Here is a 19,823-nt window from a genome sequence, read left to right as displayed (position 1 = left end):
CCCACTATTGTTGGTCCTATAGGTATAATGCATGTATTTCAATTCGTTGGGGATTATCTACGGGAGAAATTCTTCGTGGGGGAATTATCACCAAGATGAATTCTCCATGGGAAAACTTTTTGCGGGTTAAACTATCCATCGCGGGGGGGGAGGAGGAGGATGTATTTCCGGGAAATATTTTCGATACAGGGGGATTCCTCTATTACCCTAAAAGGATCAGAAAGTCATGTCTTTTTTCAAATGAAATTATGCAAAGGGGTATTTTTTAGGCGGAATCGCAAGCAAGAAATTTTCCGGAGGGGGTTGGAATTCGCTGCGAGGATAAAATTGTTCGGGGGCAATTTCCAGGCGGAAGAATTTTACGTGGGAGGAAAGTTTGACCTTTTTGTCTCAACTCTTTGAAAACGATTCCTGAAGCATTTGGGCATTGTAGTTAGAATCAGAACCTTTTTTAAAATTTCTCAAAAAACTTTAGACATTTTAAGTGTTTCTTTTAAATAGTTTGTCGAGAGTTTGAGGCCACCACTTCTTTCTGATTCCTGTTGAAGATTTCAATTACTTATTTTTTTTATTTTCCAGTCAATAACACTGGTTGAATCATCTCACCCAAGGAAACAACTTCAAGCACAGCTTCTACTATCTTTAGTTCTTGACCACCAAAAATCCTTAGAATCGGAAAAAGGAGAAATAGCTACAAGCTTTAGAATCGGTATAAGTGGGTCTCCTGGAGCTGGAAAATCAACGTTTCTTGAAGAGATGGGGAAAAGATTGACTAAGAAAGGTCATAGAGTTGCTGTTTTAGCCGTTGATCCTTCTTCTAGCACTACTGGTGGTAAGTAATGCCTTCTATGGGGTGATTAATGACAGTGTTATGTCTGTGTTAAGAAATGATGGCATTAAAAAACTAGAAATAAATTGTGTTATAATATACCATGATGTGCAGCGACAACTGCCATAACACACTATTTGTCCCAAATCCAATATAGTATATGTATTGACTAGTTCTGAGGAAATTCAGCCGGAATTTATTATAACCAGGGTAGATTACCGGTTTGTTATTGACAAACGAATACAGTTGCGCCAATAACAATTAACCAATAACAATAAATAACAATAATAACAATAAATAACGATACTAATAATAACAATAATAGCAATAACAAAGATAACAGTAATAACAATAACAATAAATAACAATAGAAATATAGTTAATTACAACCATCTTGATTTTTCTGAACCTGAAATGCCCGCTGGTTATTCCTGATGGTAAATGTTGAGCCTCAGGGCCGGATTCGTAGCTATGACGCTTTTAGGCCCAAGTATTTTTGCCGCTTAATTTTTGCGAGATTTTCGGGGGTATTGGAAGCACTCAACAAATCGCAACTGATGAGCCAAAAGTAGTGAAAGAGAGAGGTCATACCAAACTTTCATCTGTCATTCTTGGGAGACATCTGACAATTTATAAGTGGTCACAGAATTCCTGTGTTGTTTTAAAATGTCTTTTCTATGAGGCAGGGTGGCGGCCGAATGCAACTGACACTTTAACGGTAAATCACATCAGTCCAGTTTTTGCTAAGAAAAAGTCACCAAGGGGTAACTGATTGCGCCCCACTGGCATTGTGCGTCCCTAGGCTCGGGGACTTGGGCCTGTTGAACTAAATGGAACAATGTTTAAGAGAAACACCCCGTACGGAAGCCGCAGTATATTTTTGTGGCCTCTTTTTTAGTCAGTCCACTTTTGTATTTGAACTGAATAGTAAGTTTTTTTCCAGTTTACTGTGTCTATTTATCTTTTCTATCGTATGTTCAAGTTCTGAAGATTTACCTGCAATTCTTCTACTTAGCGGCAATTATTCCTCTTATATTGGTATGGATATATCTGATAACAGATGTGCCGTTTTTTGATGCATAGATAAAAGATCTTCGTTTGATTGAACCTTTGGGACACCCCTTCCCCAGTCTATACCGAGTTTGGCGGTTTGAATTGGCGATAGAGTAATTTTGTCTGAGCGAGATACCAAGTGTGACATTATGTCCTGGACGATTTTCTGCAGGTTATATGCAGTTGGCTTGTAAATTGTGATTGGTATTTGTTATTTCATATTAGGAGCAGATTTTAAACCTCATTATCACTGTAGCCTCCCTCCAAAACCACATACATCAAATAATATCGTTTACCTGTAAGTACCTATGTTTACTGGTGAGTATTAAAGGGGGTAACTTTACATCCCCCTTTCCCCTGGCCTGGATGCAGTTACATTTGATTAAAAAATTGAGTCGTAGAAGTATAACTTTATATTAAAAAAAAGAATATTTGGACCTAGTTGTTTCTGGATGTAAGTAGTAGTAAGTAGTAAAACGGCACTAGACCCTTAAGGTCCAAACCGGCGGTGCTGATCTCCGTTTCATGGCCCTTCAGCCAGGAAGTTCAATGGGGGGTTGGGGGCCAACCATCCTATACTTTCGCACACCCTTCCTGCTTACCTTCCCCAGATTTCTCTAGGTACCCATTTAGAGCTGGGTCGACTCTGGCTGAGCTTACAGAGTCACGCCACTGACCCCCGTCCCAAACTAAATAACTGGTCATAGCTGGGATTGAACCCGTGCCCCTTGGACACAGGATTCCCACGCCAGCACGCCAACCACTCAGCCAGGTCGGTACTATGGATATAAGAAAGGAAGACACGTGGAATTTCCCTTTTCAAATAATGCATCGACTCACCGCACTATTGATCTTTAAATCAACTTTGCACTTGATGGAAATGCGTATGACATATCGTCTGTAAGCAATATTCAGAACAGACCGCTAGGCCTAGATATATCTGCTTAGCCCAGATGGAAATCATATCCCTCAGTACCAAAAAAACGATCCATGACAAATGAAAAATAGGCAGTATATAAAGAACTCCACAGAGTGTGTGACGAACGTATCTGGCTAACCAAAGCCTATTAAGGCTGCACGTAAGGCAGCTCAAATGAGAACCGATGAAAACCATTGTTTCAGCTTCGTAATTGGCTGGATCCTCGAAGAAACTGAAAAGAGAATATAGACCTCGAACGCCAGGATAGGCCTAGTGCTTGCAATGTGCAACAGGTGCATTTAAGTATCGAAGCAGAGGTGCTTTATTTCGGCGGATGGTATAAAAGTTGCTCCAAATTGTATCTAAACGTCGTTTGTTTTCTCACACTCCCAACCACACCTTATAACAGTATTTAATATGCAGTACTTTGCAATCAAGACTTAAGTCGCGTAAGACTTAGTCATTTCAACAAGCAACATTTGCCTTGAAGAAAAGAAGTTGATGGATTGTGAAGAAAGGATCTATTTGTTTTTTTTTGTAAGACTAATTTTTAGTTTTATAAAACGTTAGCTACCTAAGGCTTTTAACCAGGGACTTTTTAAGGGGATTTTCGTTTAATTGAATGTTGATCTTTGGAATGAGGTTAATTTTCTAACTCAATTTTCAATTACATTGGTTGGATCTCTTTTATGCAAGCCTTGGGTAGTATTGCATCATTTTTATACTATTCTTCATTTTCTCCATTCTCCATTAAAGGCTATTTTTATCAGCTGTAAAACATTGAAAGAGATTCCTTTCAATCCTAACATAATTTTTCAAAGTTTATTTGACTCCATATCTTGTTCAAAGGCTGAAATTCAAAAGAGAAACTTGCTTTATTAATACAGAGGACTTGGGACAAATATTGTGGCTCAGAACTTGTGATCCTTTGAATGGTTCAAAGTTCCTTAGGAAAAGCTAATCAGATTTTAGGAGGTGGGGCTATTCGATTCCCTTTAGTTGATCTAACTTGCCTCTCTGACATACATTCCACAAAGAAAACAATTTTCTACCGAACGTACGTGACAAAACCGCAGCCGTTGAAATTAAAACTGACGTTTTATCACATGTTGTTGGTAGCTGAGCTTTCTCATACCCTATTACCTGAACTTCCTCATCCTGCACCTTTTTTTTTAGCAAAAAAAAGCCTGGTTAATGGGCTGTTTTGCCTCTCTCCACTGGTTTTGCTCGCTTTTCCCCGAAGCTCGAGTCTTCATCAATCATGTATCAATTGATCACTGTTTAATTTCTTTGATAACTCTTTTTATTTTTTCGACATGATCCTACAATAGAATTAGGAAGTGCCTTTCTCCTTTGTCCCCTTTTTCATATATCATCTTTGTCCCCTTTTTCATATTTCATATTTCATATATCAACAGATGTATCCAAAATGTTATGTTTCTAAGCTCTCTATCCACTCATAAATTTAAGTTTGACTAACAACTGTAGTCAGGAGCAGGGGTAGGTCTTGCTTAAGAAAGGCTAGTGTAGGCTGTGCTTTTCTTAAAACTGATTCAAACTGAATAAACAAGGTTGAACGGCATTTTAAAGTATTTTAAAATTGAATATTCCCTTTCCAGAGTCTCTGTTTATTAGAATATATCTTTTATGCTTAGCACGGTAACATACCAAACACATTTTTATAGTTTATATTCTTATTATCAGTAGTAGCGTTAAATATAAATGAGCAAAGTTATAAAAACATGCTAGTCCTAAAAGTATATTCACTAACATTTGCTACCGTTCCTGTAGTCTTAAAAAAAGAAAAAAATGAACGAAAAAAATATTCTGCCCTCTAAAATTTAAAGACGTGAGCTTGGTTTTTCAGGATTCCAATGATTTGTCAGAATTCAGAAAATTTGAATCATAGAATCAGATTTTATGGATTCCATAATCTCAAATTTTATACAAAAAGATTATGCTTGTAGGCACCGACTACTTTTTCGCTCGTAAATTATGCTGATATTTAATATATTAAAGTTTTCATTAGATTTTTATTCTGGTTGTGGAGCGTCTGCATTTGTTAGGTTCTGATTTTCTCTTTTCTTTTTATTCTATTGTTGGAGAACTATAAAGGCTGGAACAATTTGCTGATGTTATCTATTTTCTTTTCTCATTTGCCGAGGTGAAAACTCTGCAGTTTTCAAAGCTCTATTGAGATCAGCAGTTTTCCAAGAACTTGTTGGAACGTGCTTTGAAAGTTTTTCACCTTTTTTCTTATTAGATTTGAAATTTTTTCGACCTTTTCTCATTACTTAGAATGTGGTTAGTTTTGGTTTTACTTACATTTTCATCTAAAGAGTTTGACTTAAAATTCCCTTCTGTTTTGATGATGAATGAGACTTAATTTATTGGTTGTGAATTTAATTTTTATTTGCGAATTTCACAGGTCACCACCATGTAACGTTTTTCTATACATTTTTATAGATTTTTCAAGTTAATTTTTTGAAAGACATATTCGCATTTTACAATTTTGTTTTTTAATTTTAATGAATTATCTATGATACAACTTCTCATGTAAGGTTCGTACAGTAAATCTGATTCTTTTGGGGCCCTTAGTTTCGTAAAATGATTAAAAAAGAATCTTTCGTCTGAAGAATCGAAAGAACTTTCAAAATCGTAGTTACTTCAAAAATAATCTTTTTAATATGCATCTTTGAATCTCTCTCTCATCTTTTTAAATTTGCTTTTAATATGCTAATAGCCTTTTGTAGATAAAATGAAGCTTAATTAATTTTACATATTTCAACTAACAAAAAAAGTAGTTAGCGGTTAATTTTAGGTTTCAAATCTTTTACCCCGCATCTGCGAAAAGTTAGGTCTAGGGGTCCCCCGGAAAATTCCCCCGAAAAAGTTCCCCCGCGGAAAATTCATATAGAAGGGGTGGTCGTTTAAACTTCGGAGGTGGCTTGTTCGATCGCAAATTAAAAGTTATTAAGATATCCATTTTATTCAAAAAAGTCTAAAGGTAATATAAATGCCTTCAGGTTTGGCAACTGCCCTTCCAGTCCCTGAAGCTAGGGCTCTAACCTAAGCAAGTTGCCCATTGTTAAGATATAAGGTTTTTCTATAGGAAGGATGATCGAAAAAACTTTTGAGGGGGCTCATTCAATTGGAAATCAAAACTTCCAGTGTCCTTTTGAAGATATAGCCTGCTTTTCAACCAGTTGCTACCGAATGAGCTGTTATCGACTACTGTGTTTTCAAAAGTTTCTTATTCTAGTTTAACGGCCCTTGTTTCAGCAGTCGTTTTTAAAGATTCAGGGTAAAAAGTCCAAACTTAGCAAAGAGAGTGAGGTTTTGAGGAGGGAGCAGCCCTCCTTATATAGGAAATAATTTCTGTTTGTCTTAATTTTTAACGTTACTTCTTAAGTTTCAATGTTACTTCTTACTTTCAGAAGGATTAGGTATCAATTTTTACCCCTCACCCTCCTTGCCGAAAATTCATTCCATACATCTACGAATTTTCAATGAGAGTTAGAATATTTGGGCAAAAAATGCACTCTTTCAGGCATTAGCCCCTCGTCACTCCTTCATATAGCTGACGCGAACTTGCACATCACTTCATGTAATTTTTTAGAATTATAAGGCAAATCAGTTTTGTTAAATGGAGCTTTAAAATAAATTTAAAAACGTTTTGTGTTATAAAATGGGAGGCATATCCCCGCAGCGCCCTTATCCAGGCTTAGTCTAAATGAGGGCAGATGATAGATTAACTCCCTCCCCCCTAGAGCCTTTCCTATATTTATCTGAAGGCTCTTGGAGAATTAGCTTTGGGCATTGAAGTATGCTCTCTTAGACATCTGACAACCCTCCCCCTGGCTTACAGAGTGACCCACCGGTCCTGCTTTATGGTACCTAATGCGTAGTTAAACATCTTCAAATATAATTTCATGAACAATAATTTGAATCAGTTGAGACAAATCTAGCACTAAGATAAATGCCTATATTAAGAGTTCCTCTTCCATGGACTACATTGCTTTTTACTGTTGCCTCCATGCGACATTACTTCCTCTGCAGCTGGAGCTGGAAGTTCAACACATAGTTTTTTCATGCTTTTAAATTTGGAAAACTCCTCCCAGTGGGAAAACCCCTCCCAGCCCTCACTATCATAACACTCTTGGAAGACAACAGAGAGTCAGCTTGGAGTAGGCTGGAACTTATCATACCCAACCATACCACACACTCAATCCAAAGTTGCTGTTGTGCAGTGGTGCCAACTCTAAATTGCAAGAGAATCTTGTCAGAATTTCAGTTGATAGCAACTTGATTCTCTTTAGGGTAATATCATGCTTTTTTTTGCATTCTTCAAAAATCAGGAATTTATTCTTATAATCGTAACTTTTAATAGGTGGCTGATCGACATTTTGAGATGTCTATTTTGTACTTTCTCTTTGGCTGTTCAGTTTCTCATGTAGGGGAATTTTTCGAGGCGGAGAATTCCCGAGACTTATTTTTTGTAGGTTTTTTTTTCGGGGGGGGGGGGGGTGACGGACGCCGGCTCCCACAGGTTAAAACATTGAAAAATGAAACTAAGTTTTACTATAATTACCATTGTTTTACAAGCCAGTCCTGCCCTCTAAGTTTTACCCGATTTCAGTGATAGCCTGACTAAGTGCAAAAAAGCAAAGAAATTGTTTCGTTCTTTCTCTCGACTCATGAACGTTTTCTGTTATATGATTTACATTTTTAAATAAAACAATGTATATTAGTTCAAAGTGCAAAGATTAAAAAGCTGTAAATTAAAATGAAAAGAAAAACATATTTTGACAGCTTATCCGATTGCTCTCAAACGAAATAATAGTTGGCCTACTAGTAACCCTATATTTTTTAATCAATTTCCTGTTAAAATAACGTCAAGGTAAATAAAGCAAAAATTTGCAGTAACGATAATAGGCATGGTGGACCAATAGCAAATGATTTGCCAATAACTTAGTAAATCAGCATGGTCACAAATATGAATATAGTTTAGCTAAAGCGCACCGATTACTTTTTCAGTGCTTTGCAACTAATTTCACATCGCGCATTCCAATTTAATCATCCCGAAAAACATGAGTTCAAAACGCAGAAACAGATGAACAAATATCCAAATAATCAATAGAAATTATTTTCCTTGCTCCATTCCTATAAAAAAAGGACTGCCGACATTTTCATCTTCCCATTCAAGACCGACATAAAGTAGTCATGTAAAGATCCGCCTTTGCCTATTCTCAACGACGCTCATAAACATCTATCAATGCCAAATGCGTCCCGAGGCTTTAAATTTGCTTCGCTAGGGACTAGCATTTCTCGACTGATAAACATGTACAAACCAAGAACTATTCCCGGAGCTGAGCGGTTTACTTAATTTTCAGTCTTCCGCTCCGAAGAATAGCTTTTTTCTTTTCCCTTTTCTAGTTCAGTAATGTAGTGAATCTGTTTTTAAGGATGATAATTGAAGAGATGGAATGGGCCAGACTTAGGATTTAGAGTAAAAAGCGTTATAAACGTGTAATTAAGTAGATTCCTTGGCAAATTTTACTGACGCGAATCACTCAAAAGGTAGAAAAAATTGGAAAATAGTAAGTTTAAGAGATACACATGGCTAAGGGTGTCTGTCAAAAAATTTCCGACGGGGAAGCCTCTGGTTTTGAATAAAAATTGTTTTTTGGAAGAAAGGTGTTACACTTTCTCAACTTTTTCAAAATTTGTGTGCCTTTTTCACGTTTCCGGTCTTCTGTGGTGTGGAATGGGTGCATTGAAAACTCTTACCCATCCTTGTGGGTCTGCTTATATCAAAATGCTTTAAAAAGGTTTGTCCAAACTCATTTTCGACAAAATTTACTGTGATGAACTCTGCATGTCATTTGACAGATTTATCTATAACTAGATGACTGGCTGCCGTAAAAAAAGTGCTTTCTGAATATTGCTTGTTGTCTATGGTGAGGTGGGCAATGAAATATCCTTCCCTGCTGGTGCCCTTAACTGCGTTAAAAAGGTTTGTTAAAATTTATTTTTCTTCAAACTGACTATGAGAAACTCGAAGCGACACATGGCATGTGGCGCAATATCTATAACTAGAAAGACATCATAACATAGCCGCGATTAATAAAAGTTAAGTAATTAAAATAAACGGACTCAATTGATTTGGAACTCAAGTAAAATATCCGTAACTGAGATTTGAAAATTTAAATTTTCTAAAAACAGTCAAGTTGCAATGCATTACCTCTTGGACCTTCTGAAATTGCTCAACTCCATTTTTTTCACTACAAGTGGAAAATTTACAAGATAGGATTTTTCAGCCTTTTTCATTAGTTGTTGTTTTGTGGGAGCAATACTTTTTCTCTTTTTTTTCTGCCGCCAATCTTGATTTATTACGAAGAAGTCATAAGGTGCCTCTGTGATTTCTGCAGAAAGTATAGACCCAAGGCCAGATTTATGTATACAGCGTTGTATTTTGGGAAGCTAGAATTTTTGCTGGGACCAAAGGGGAGGTTTTTGCTCGTTCTTGTTGAGCAAGCACCTACAGTGCTGATTTAATTTGAGTTCTATAGTCTATTTCGAAGAGGTTTGTCTGAAGCTGCTCCCCTAAGCTTTCGTTTCCTTGAGCAGTATTTCAGCTTTTGCATAGAAATTCATCCAAGTACTCGGACACTATTTCCAAGTTGAAATTAGACTAAAATATAAAAGTGCTGAAAGTTCATTATGGTTCGTTAGTCCATGCCAGAAGATATATAATAATAAATATAAATAAATATGATATAATAACATAATATATATTATGTATTCAAATGTTTATATTTATTTATTCATGAATATAAATAAATAAATCTAATGATAACACAGAACAATTTTGAAATCCAGAAAAGGAGCGTTTTACCAGGGGTCCCGAAGTGCGGCCATCTATTGTCACGAGCTAATTTTGTCCTGAATGTGGATATTTCTTCAATTTATTTTCGTTTTCAAATTCTGGGATTGTGGGAGATGGGCGGTATTATACGTCATCCTAGACTTTAATAGTTCTCTCTTCGGTAAAAAAAACCCATAAAGATTTGGAACCGTTGGCTTTTTATAAGAGTGCATTTAGAAAGTTGGTCAGGGGCAGGAAAACTAACCTTTGAACCAAGATTAGACAAAGTTTTTTTCTTACGCTCATTGTTAATTCCTGGTATAAAAATGATTGCACCTAGTTCTCTCCCATTATCACATTCTTTGAAGAAAGATAGGCAGGTAGAACCTTCGTTGAACTGGAATCATGCTAGTATTTTTGATTTTTATTATTAGATGTACAGTATTGATCCACGGATATTTAAAATCCCCTTAGCTGAAAAGTAGGTATGTTATATTTCAATTGAAACAGAAATGCGAAGTATTTTCAATCTATATTATTAGGGAAACAAAGTGGGTCAGAATGAGAGAAAAATTGTAAATCCTTTTTTTTAGGTCGGTTTTGCGTTTTCATCAAAATGCTAATTTTTAAAATCTTACTCGTGTTGGAAAATATCACGAGCTAGTTTATTTAAGTTAGTTTTGTACATGTGTGTAATGCGCAATGTAGTAATTTTTTTTTCGTTTTAGGTTTAAACTTTCCTCTTTACTTCCCAGGCCTTTTTTTTTTAAATTAATAAGTAATGACCAGCTGATTAATAGTGATCTGAACTGTTAAATAGATATAATAATAGATATTCATGGACGTAAAATCAACAAACAATAAAAAGCAATAAGCAACGAGAGCATATACAACGTCATTTACTTTATGGCCGGGAATGCAGGGCGAAAAAAGAAGAAAAAAACAAATATAAAAAAACAATCTTATGCTTAAAGGAAATATGATAGGCAGCCACCTTCCACATAAACCCCACCTCTTCTGAAGGCCCCAACAGAGTGACAGAGGTGGTTTATTGGGGAGTCAGGTAACGCATGATGAAACAATTGTTTCTCAGAGATGTATGTCAGGTATCTGAGGGTGGGAAAATATACGAGACGTCGAAGCGCTTCTAAAGGGTGCACTTTCCTTGAATTTTGAATAGCACTCAGCCACCCCCCCTCCTGAAATTGCGTGATTTTTATTATTTTTACCGCAATTGCTTATATTTTATAAAAATGCCTGTTATTGACACCCCCTGGAAACCAATTCCTGCGTATGCTTATGATTATATTATTTCTTAGAGCTTTAAATAAATAGTTACTATATTATAATAGTTACTAATAATAGTTGCTAATAAATAGTTATTATAGTTATGATTAGTTAAATAGTTACAAATAATTGCAGGCATCCTCCCTTGCAAGATATTTTTTTGTGTGCAACTGCTTTCGATATCATCAAACAGTTCGTGGTAACGAACTGTAGTAAGGAGCGACCCGGCTCAATAGTAAACGAAACTCTAAAAACAGAATTTTGATGCTAAAAGATACATCAAAAGAATCGAATTTTCATGCTGATTCTAGATATATAAGTTTCATCAAATTTAATCTTTGTCATCAAAAGTTACGAGCCTGATAAATTTTGCCTTATTTTGGAAAATAGGGGAAAACACCCCCTAAAATCGTAGAATCTTAACGAAAATCACACCATCGCATTCAGCGTATAAAAGAACCCTATAGCAAAAGTTTCAAGTTCCTATCTACAAAAATGTGGAATTTCGTATTTTTTGCCAGAAGACAGATCACGGGTGCGTGTTTATTTATTTATTTATTTTTTATTTTATTTTTTTTCCCAGGGGTCATCGTATCGACCAAGTGGTCCTAGAATCTCGCAAGAGGGCTCATTCTAACGGAAATGAAAAGTTCTAGTGCCCTTTTTAAGTGACCAAAAAACTTGGAGGGCACCTAGGCCCCCTCCCACGCTCATTTTTTCCCAAAGTCAACGGATCCAAATTTTGAGATAGTCATTATGTTCCACATAGTCGAAAACCATATTAACTATGTCTTTGGAATGACTCACTCCCCCACAGTCCCTGGGGGAGGGGCTGCAAGTTACAAACTTTGTCCAGTGTCTACATACAATAACGGTTATTGGGAATTGTACAGACGTTTTTAGGGGGATTTTTTTGGTTTGGGGTGGGGTTGAGGGGAGGAGGCTATGTGGGAGGATCTTCTCTTGGAGGAATATGTCATGGGGGAAGAGAAATTCACTGAAAAGGGCGTGGGATTTTCTAGCATTACTATAAAAAAAACAATGAAAATATAAACACGAAAAAATTTTTCAACTGAAAGTAAAGTGTAGCATTAAAACTTAAAACTAACAGAGATTATTACGCATATGAGGGGTTCTAAAAATACTTTAGCATAAAGAGCGAGGTATTTAGGAGGAGATTAATACCTTGCTCTTTATGCTAAGTATTTTTAGTAATTTCAACTATTTATTCCACGGCCTTTCTGATTCAGGGGTGATTCTTAAAGAATTAGGACAAAACTTTAGTGTAAAACTTAGATTTAGTGTAAAAGGCGAGGTATTAACGAGGGGACGAACCCCCTCATATACATAATAAAAAATATAAGAGCATAAAAGTTTGTTACGTAAGTTAATTCTTAAGTTACGTATATTTTTTACTAATAAAAACGTTCGTTAAAAATTAAAAGTTCTAGTTGCCTTTTTAAGTAACCGAAAAATTGGAGGGCAACTAGACCTCCTTCCCCACCCCTTATTTCTCAAAATCGTCTGATCAAAACTAAGAGAAAGCCGTTTAGCCAAAAAAAAATTAATATGCAAATTTCATTTAATAATTAATGTGCGGAGAGCCAAAATCAAAAACGCATTAATTCAAAAACGTTCAGAAATTAAATAAAAAAAACTAGTTTTTTAAACTGAAAGTAATAAGCGATATTAAAACTTAAAACGAACAGAAATTACTCCGTATATGAAATGGGTTGTCCCCTTCGCAATCCCTTGCTCTTTACGCTAAAGTTTGATTCTTTGCCACAATTCTACTTTTTAAAACAATTAAAAACTTTAGCGTAAAGAGCGAGGGATTGCGGAGGGGATAACCCATTTCATATACGGAGTAATTTCTGTTCGTTTTAAGTTTTAATATCGCTCATTACTTTCAGTTTGAAAAACCAGTTTTTTTTATTTAATTGTACATAACACGACACAATATTTGACCATAAGATGTTCATATTTTAAAGTAATTAAAATACATTAAATTTAAAATAAATTTAAAATAATTTAAGACTTTTAGACTAGATTTTTCAGTTAACGAAGGACAATTCTAAATTTGTAGTGACCAAATTACAAGTCCAAATTGACATCCTTTTTGGGGGACTCAAAAAACATTTTTGGGGTATTATAATATTTTTAACGGCTACAACTTTGACCAATGTAGCGTTGTCTGGACAGTCTTACAGATGTTCTCTTGTCGAACTCCGAACTCGAAGCTTTTACCACTATTCGCACTTAAATTGTTGCAAATACAAGGATTTTTCAGTTCCTAGAAATGGCTAGGTCTTCTGGCTTTTAGTTACGTGAAGAATCTAACTATGCCTGAAAGTTTTCTTTTATTATCCAAATTTACTTAAAATTATTAGCTAATTTTATTAGCTAAAAACTATTTTTGTCATACAAACATTAACTAAAACCAACTAGCTAAAAAGTATTAGCTTAAAATCTACAAAGTTGTGTCTGAAACGAAATTGGAAAACCAAATATTGGCTAAAAGGTCTTGTCAGCTAACTTTATCAGCCAAACTAAAAAAAATTAGCTTTATTAGCCAAATATTCACTAAAAACCAAATAGCTAAAAAAAGCTGTGAAATCAATAGGCCTACATATCAACCAAATTAGCAAAATTGGCGGCGATTATGCGTGACGACGAAATTGCTAAGCCAAATTAATGGCTGAAAATATTGTTATTTGCCCAGGAATTTCAATTGGTAAGATCAATCCTTTTCAGGAATTAAAGATAATCAACTATGGGAAAGATCTGTGGTAGCCTTTTTCGCGTGGGTTTAGGGGGGGGGGGCTCAAAGTGCTTGTAAGCGTAACCACATACCTCATACAAAAATGTGGTATTTTGTATTTTTGCCAGAAGCTAGATCACGGATGCGTGTTTATTTATTTGTTTGTTTTTTTTGTTTTTTCTTGTGTTTTTTCCCCCAGGGGTGATCGTATCGACTTAGTGGTCCTAGAATCTTGCGAGTGGGCTCATTCTAAGGGAAATGAAAAGTTCTAGTGCCCTTTTTAAGTGACAAAAAAAAAATTGGAGGGCACCTAGGCCCCCTCCTACGCTAATAATTTTCCCAAAGTCACCAGATCAACATTCTGAGATAGCCATTTTATTCCGTGTAGTCAAAAAACCTTATTACTATGTCTTTGGGGACGACCTACTCCCCCACAGTTCCTGTGGGAGGGGCCACAAGTTACAATACTCAAAGTCGATGCTTCTTCATCAACGCCCCGCTCTTTACGCTAAAGCTGGGCGTTGATGAGGAAGCATCCCCTTTCATATACGAAGTAATTTCTTTTCGTTTTAAGTTTTAATGTCGCTCCTTACTTTCCGTTAAAAAAACTTGTTTTTTTTATTTAATTGTATAAGAGACTATAAGACTATATTGTAAAACTATATGTAAAACTATATGAGACTCTTTTATTTTATTCTGTGAGATGAATGGATTCCTGTCAAAGGTGTTCTTTCACTATTGACCTCCCTATTCAGCTCCCAGCCCTCTTGTATAAGAGACTATAAGACTATATGAAACTCTTTTATTCTATTTTGTGGAGTGAATGGACTCCTGTCAAAGGTGTTCTTTCAATAGCGACTTCCCTATTCAGCTCTCAGGTCATCAAACAGTTCGTGGTAACGAACTGTAGTAAGGTGCAACCCGGCTCAATAGTAACTAAAACTAAAAAAAATGGAATTTTTATACTAATAGGAGCTACATCAAAAGAATCGCATTTTAATGCTGATTTTAAATATATAAGTTTCATCAAGTTTAGTCATCAAAAGTTACGAGCCTGAGAAAAGTTGCCTTATTTTAGAAAATAGGGGGAAACAACCCCTAAAAGTCATACCGCTTGAAGTTTCAAGCTCCTATCTACAAAAATGTGGAATTTTGTATTTTTTTGCCAGAAGGCAGATCACGGATGCGTGTTTATTTGTTTTTTTTTCTCCCCCAGGGGTGATCGTATCGACCCAGTGGTCCTAGAATCTTGAAAGAGGGCTCATTCTAACGGAAATGAAAAGTTCTAGTGCCCTTTTAAGTGACCAAAAAAATTGGAGGGCACCTAGGCCCCCTCCCACGCTCATTTTTCCCAAAGTCAACGGATCCAAATTTTGAGATAGCCATTATGTTCCACATAGTCGAAAACCATATTAACTATGTCTTTGGAATGACTCACTCCCCCACAGTCCCTGGGGGAGGGGCTGCAAGTTACAAACTTTGTCCAGTGTTTACATACAGTAATGGTTATTGGGAAGTGTACAGACGTTTTTAGGAAATTTTTTTTTGGTTTTGGGTGGGGTTGAAGGGAGGAGGCTATGTGGGAGGATCTTCTCTTGGAGGAATATGTCATGGGGGAAGAGAAATTCAATGAAAAGGGCTTGGGATTTTCTAGCATTGCTATAAAAAAAAAACAATGAAAATATAAATATGAAAAAGTTTTTTCAACTAAAAGTAAGGAGAAGCATTAAAACTTACATCGAACAGAAATTAGTACGCATATGATGGGCTTACCTCCTCCTAATACCCCGCTTTTTATGCTAAAGTATTTTTAGTAATTTCAACTATTTATTCTACGGCTTTTGTGATTCAGGGATCATTCTTAAGAAATTAGGAGAAAATTTAAGCTCTAGTGTAAAGAGTGAGGTACTGACGAGGGGATGAATCCCCTCATATACGTAATAAAACATGAGAATACAGAAGTTCGTTACGTAAGCTAATTTGTAAGTTATGTATATCTTTTACTAATAAAAAGATTCGTAAAAAATTAAAAGTTTTAGTCGCCTTTTTAAGTAACCAAAAAATCGGAGGGCAACTAGGCCTCCTCTCCCTCTCCTTTTTTCTCAAAATCATTTGATCAAAATTATGAGAAAGCCATTTAGCCAAAAACATAAATATGGAAATTTCGTTTTAATTATTCATCTGCGGAGAACCAAAATCATAACATACATTGATTCAAAAACGTTCAGAAATTAAATGTTTTTTTTAACGGAAAGTAAGGAGCGGCATTAAAACTTAAAACGAACAGAAACTACTTCGCATATGAAAGGGGCTGCTTTCTCATCAACGCCCCGCTCTTTACGCCAAAGTTTTTTACTGTTTTAAAAAGTAGAGTTAAGAGAAAAAGTCAAACTTTAGCGTAAAGAGCGGGGCGTTGATGAGGAAGCAGCCCCTTTCATTTACGAAGTAATTTCTGTTCGTTTTAAGTTTTAATGCCGCTCCTTACTTTCCGTTAAAAAAACTTGTTATTTTTATTTAATCTAAATAACACGATATTTCATTTTTGAAGCTCTCGATTATTGCCAGCATTCATTCTTTGAGGAAATGGTCTTTGAGTTGTATAGTTTTTCAATAAAATTTGAGTTGTATAATTTTTCTCTTTGAGAAAAAATATCACTCTCCTGTTAACCATCCTGAATAGTCCATTTTCTGAATAGTCCATTCCCTTTCCCTTTTCTGAATAGTCCATAATAATTCCCTTTTCTGAATAGTCCATAATAACTGTTGATGTTTTACTAATTCCATGCTAGATTCAAACCATATTGATTCTATCTGAACTCAGATATGAAAGGGTTTTGATGACATCGTGTTAACATACCTCTAAATGAGCCGGTATAAATTCAATTCACTCAGTTAGAGTAAAATTTATGAAGACAAATTGCTGGAAAATTTCAATCAGACCCCTAAAAAATAAAACGACTCCTTCTTTTTTCTATCAGACCCATTACCTTTTCTCCATGATTCTTGACTACTTTTCCCGTTATCCTTCCCACTCCTTTCTTTCCCTCTTCTTTCAACCTTTCTTTCCGTTTTTCCTCTCTCTACGTCAGTTTCTCTCTCCTCTTTTTCATTTCCTTTCTCTCTCTCTCTGCGTCCCCCTCGCCTATTGTGAAATTTAATTAGCTTTCATCATTCGCTTCAAGCATGTGATCTGATGGATCTCCTATCTTAGCAGTATCAAACTCTGATGTAACATCATTTCTAGTCTTAAATATCAATTTCGTTGCTTCTAGACGATAGATATTGCTAGTAAATTTTATTTGTAGATTTAACGGCAAATTCCAGTACATAAATCAATGAAGCAGGTCTTCGATTCCATTAGGCAGCTGAGTTCTTCATCCTGTGAATTCCTTGTTACATTGTGTGCCAACTCATATAGAAATATTGTCATTTTCAAATGTTAAATTTACTTAATCTATACAGCCTGTTACCGTTGATGTTTTCTTACTTTAAGAAAGACCCTTTTTAAAACGAAAGGAAAGGGTAACGTTGAAGTTTTGGGTTTCATTTAGGTGTGATTGATTTACAAGTTTGAATTTTAGTTTAAAAATTTTGACAAAAAAAGGAACAAAAAAGTGCCTTCAACTATATACTGGAAAAAATTATTGCTTCCTGGAATACTCTCAGTATATTACAAGTTAAAAACTCTCTTGAAGAAAGGAACTTTGAGTGGGATGACTGCCATCTTCATATTTATGATTCTTTCTCTTCGCTTTGATTTCTAGCCTCGCTCTTTACTTTTATTTTGAAATAAGTCATTTTTAAAAAAAATTATTTTTGAAATTATTCAAGGTTTCCCCTCTCCTGTTGCTAAATAATAAAAACAAGTTTTTATTGCAGAAGCAAGTAGTAAAGTTGAAACTTAAAACGGACAAAAATACTGATTCACCGATTACACAAGATATATCCACAAATCTAGCTCAAATAAACTGACTTGTCGTATTTTTCTATAGCTGAAGAATTTTAAGACCTAACACTTTACTAAATTAAATGAGAAAACACAATTTTTCAACTGAAAGTAAGGAGCAACATTAAAACTTAAAATGAACAGAAATTATTACGTATATGAGGGGGTTCACCCCCCCCCGTCGATACCGCGCTCTTTACGTTAAAGTTCGAATTTTGTTCCAATTCTTTAAGAATGACTCCTGAATCACAAAGGCTGTTTAATTAAAATAAATAGCTCTTTTGTAATTACTGAAAATAATTTAGCGTAAAGAGTGAGATATTGAAGAGGGGGCGAACACCCTCATATACGTAAAAATTTCTGTTCGTTCCAAGTTTTAATGTTGCTCCTTACTTTCAGTTGAAAAAAATTGTTTTTTAAATTTAATTTCTGATTGTTTTTTACATAATGATGGGAAATCTAGCCCCCCTTTGTGGAAAATATGTTCCCCCATGAAACATTCCTCCATGGAAAGATCCTCTCACGTGACCCTTTCTCCCTGAACCCCCCAACAGAATAAATCCCCCCTGAAAATGTCTGTATACTTCCCAATAACCAATACAATATATAAACAAAGGGTAAAGTTCATAGCTCTGGGGGATAGTTATTAGATTTTTCGACTATATTGAACAAAATAGCAGTCTCAAAATTTTGATTCGGTGACTTTGGGAAAAAATCCGCGTGGTCGGGGGCCTAGTTGCTCTCCATTTTTTTGGTTACTAAGGGCCCTACAAATTTTATTTTCCGTTTGTATTAGCCCTTTTGCAACATTCTAGGACCACTGGGTTGATACAGCCACCCCTAAAAAAAATATAATAAATTCGCATCCGTAATATTTCTTCTGGCAAAAAATACAAAATTCAACATTTCAAACAGTTCGTTGTAACGAACTGTAGTATGGAGCGATCGGGCTCAATAGTAAACGAAACTTTAAAAAATGGGATTTTGATACTAATAGATACATCAAAAGAATCGGATTTTTATGCTGATTTAAATATATAAGTTTCATCAAATTTGGTCATACTTATCAAAAGTTACGACTCTGAGAAAATTTGCCTTATTTTGGAAAATAGGGGGAAACTCTCTCTGAGAGTCATTGATTCTTAACGAAAATCACACCATCGTATTCAGCGTATCACAGAACCCTACTGCAGAATTTTCAAGCTCCTTATTTATTATTTAAGAACTAACGACGCTTCTTGACTACTAAGGTCCCTGCGTCGGCCCTGCAGTGCATTCCTGCAGCGTGATTCGATCTCTGGGTCCCGTATTACCAAGCTAAGGTCAAATCCACTGCGCCACCACAGGACTTTTCAAGCTCCTATCTACAAAAATGTGGAATTTTGTATTTTTTGCCAAAAGACCAATCACGGGTGCATGCTCATTTGTTTGTTATTTTTTTTTTCTTTTTTTCCCCCAGGGGTGTTCACATCGACCCAGTGGTCCTAGAATGTTGCTAGAGGACTCGTTTTAACGGAAATTAAAAGTTCTAGTGCCCTTTTTCAGTGACCAAAAATATTGAAGGGTACCTAGGCCCCCTGCCACGCTCATTTTCCCCCAAAGTCAACGGGTAAAAATTCTGAGATGCAATTTTGTTAAGTCTAGCCGAAAAACCTAAGAAAATGTCTTTGGGGACGACTTACTCCCTCACAGTCCCCGGTGGAGGGGCTACAAGTTACAAACTTTAACCAGTGTTTACATATAGAAATGGTTATTGGGAAGTGTGCATACGTTTTCGGGGGATTTTTTTTGGATAGGGAGGGGATTGATGGAAGGGGGCTACATGGGAGGATCTTTCCATGGAGGAATTTTTTATGGGAGGAGAGAAATCCCATGAAGGGGTCGCAGGATTTTCTAATACTATTTAAAACAAAAAACAATGAAAAGATAAATATGGAAAAGTTTTTTCAACTGAAAGTAAGGATCAGCATTAAAACAAAACGAACAGAAATTACTACGCATACGAGGGTTCATCTCCTCCTCAATGCCTGCTCTTTACGCTAAAGTATTTTTAGCAATTTCAACTATTTCTTCTACGGCCTTTGTGATTCAGGGGTCATTATTTAAGAATTGGGACAAAATTTAAGCTTTAGTGTAAAGAGCAAGGTATTAAAGTGGGGG

At 35.7% G+C, this 19,823-nt stretch overlaps 1 protein-coding gene across 3 annotated transcripts in view; it reads left to right on the top strand.

The window, feature by feature from the left end:
• LOC136040538 (methylmalonic aciduria type A protein, mitochondrial-like) overlaps window positions 1-19,823 on the top strand; it is a 198,466-nt gene that overhangs the window by 35,247 nt on the left and 143,396 nt on the right. For all 3 annotated transcript variants that reach the window (XM_065724726.1, XM_065724724.1, XM_065724725.1), the window contains one exon: window positions 580-832. In XM_065724726.1, coding sequence (XP_065580798.1) covers window positions 580-832 — 253 coding nt within the window. The remainder of the gene's footprint in view (window positions 1-579; window positions 833-19,823) is intronic.

Source organism: Artemia franciscana, chromosome 21 (genome assembly GCF_032884065.1).
Source record: "Artemia franciscana chromosome 21, ASM3288406v1, whole genome shotgun sequence".
In the NCBI taxonomy this organism is placed as follows: domain Eukaryota; kingdom Metazoa; phylum Arthropoda; class Branchiopoda; order Anostraca; family Artemiidae; genus Artemia; species Artemia franciscana.
This window is presented reverse-complemented; position numbering and strand designations above follow the sequence as displayed.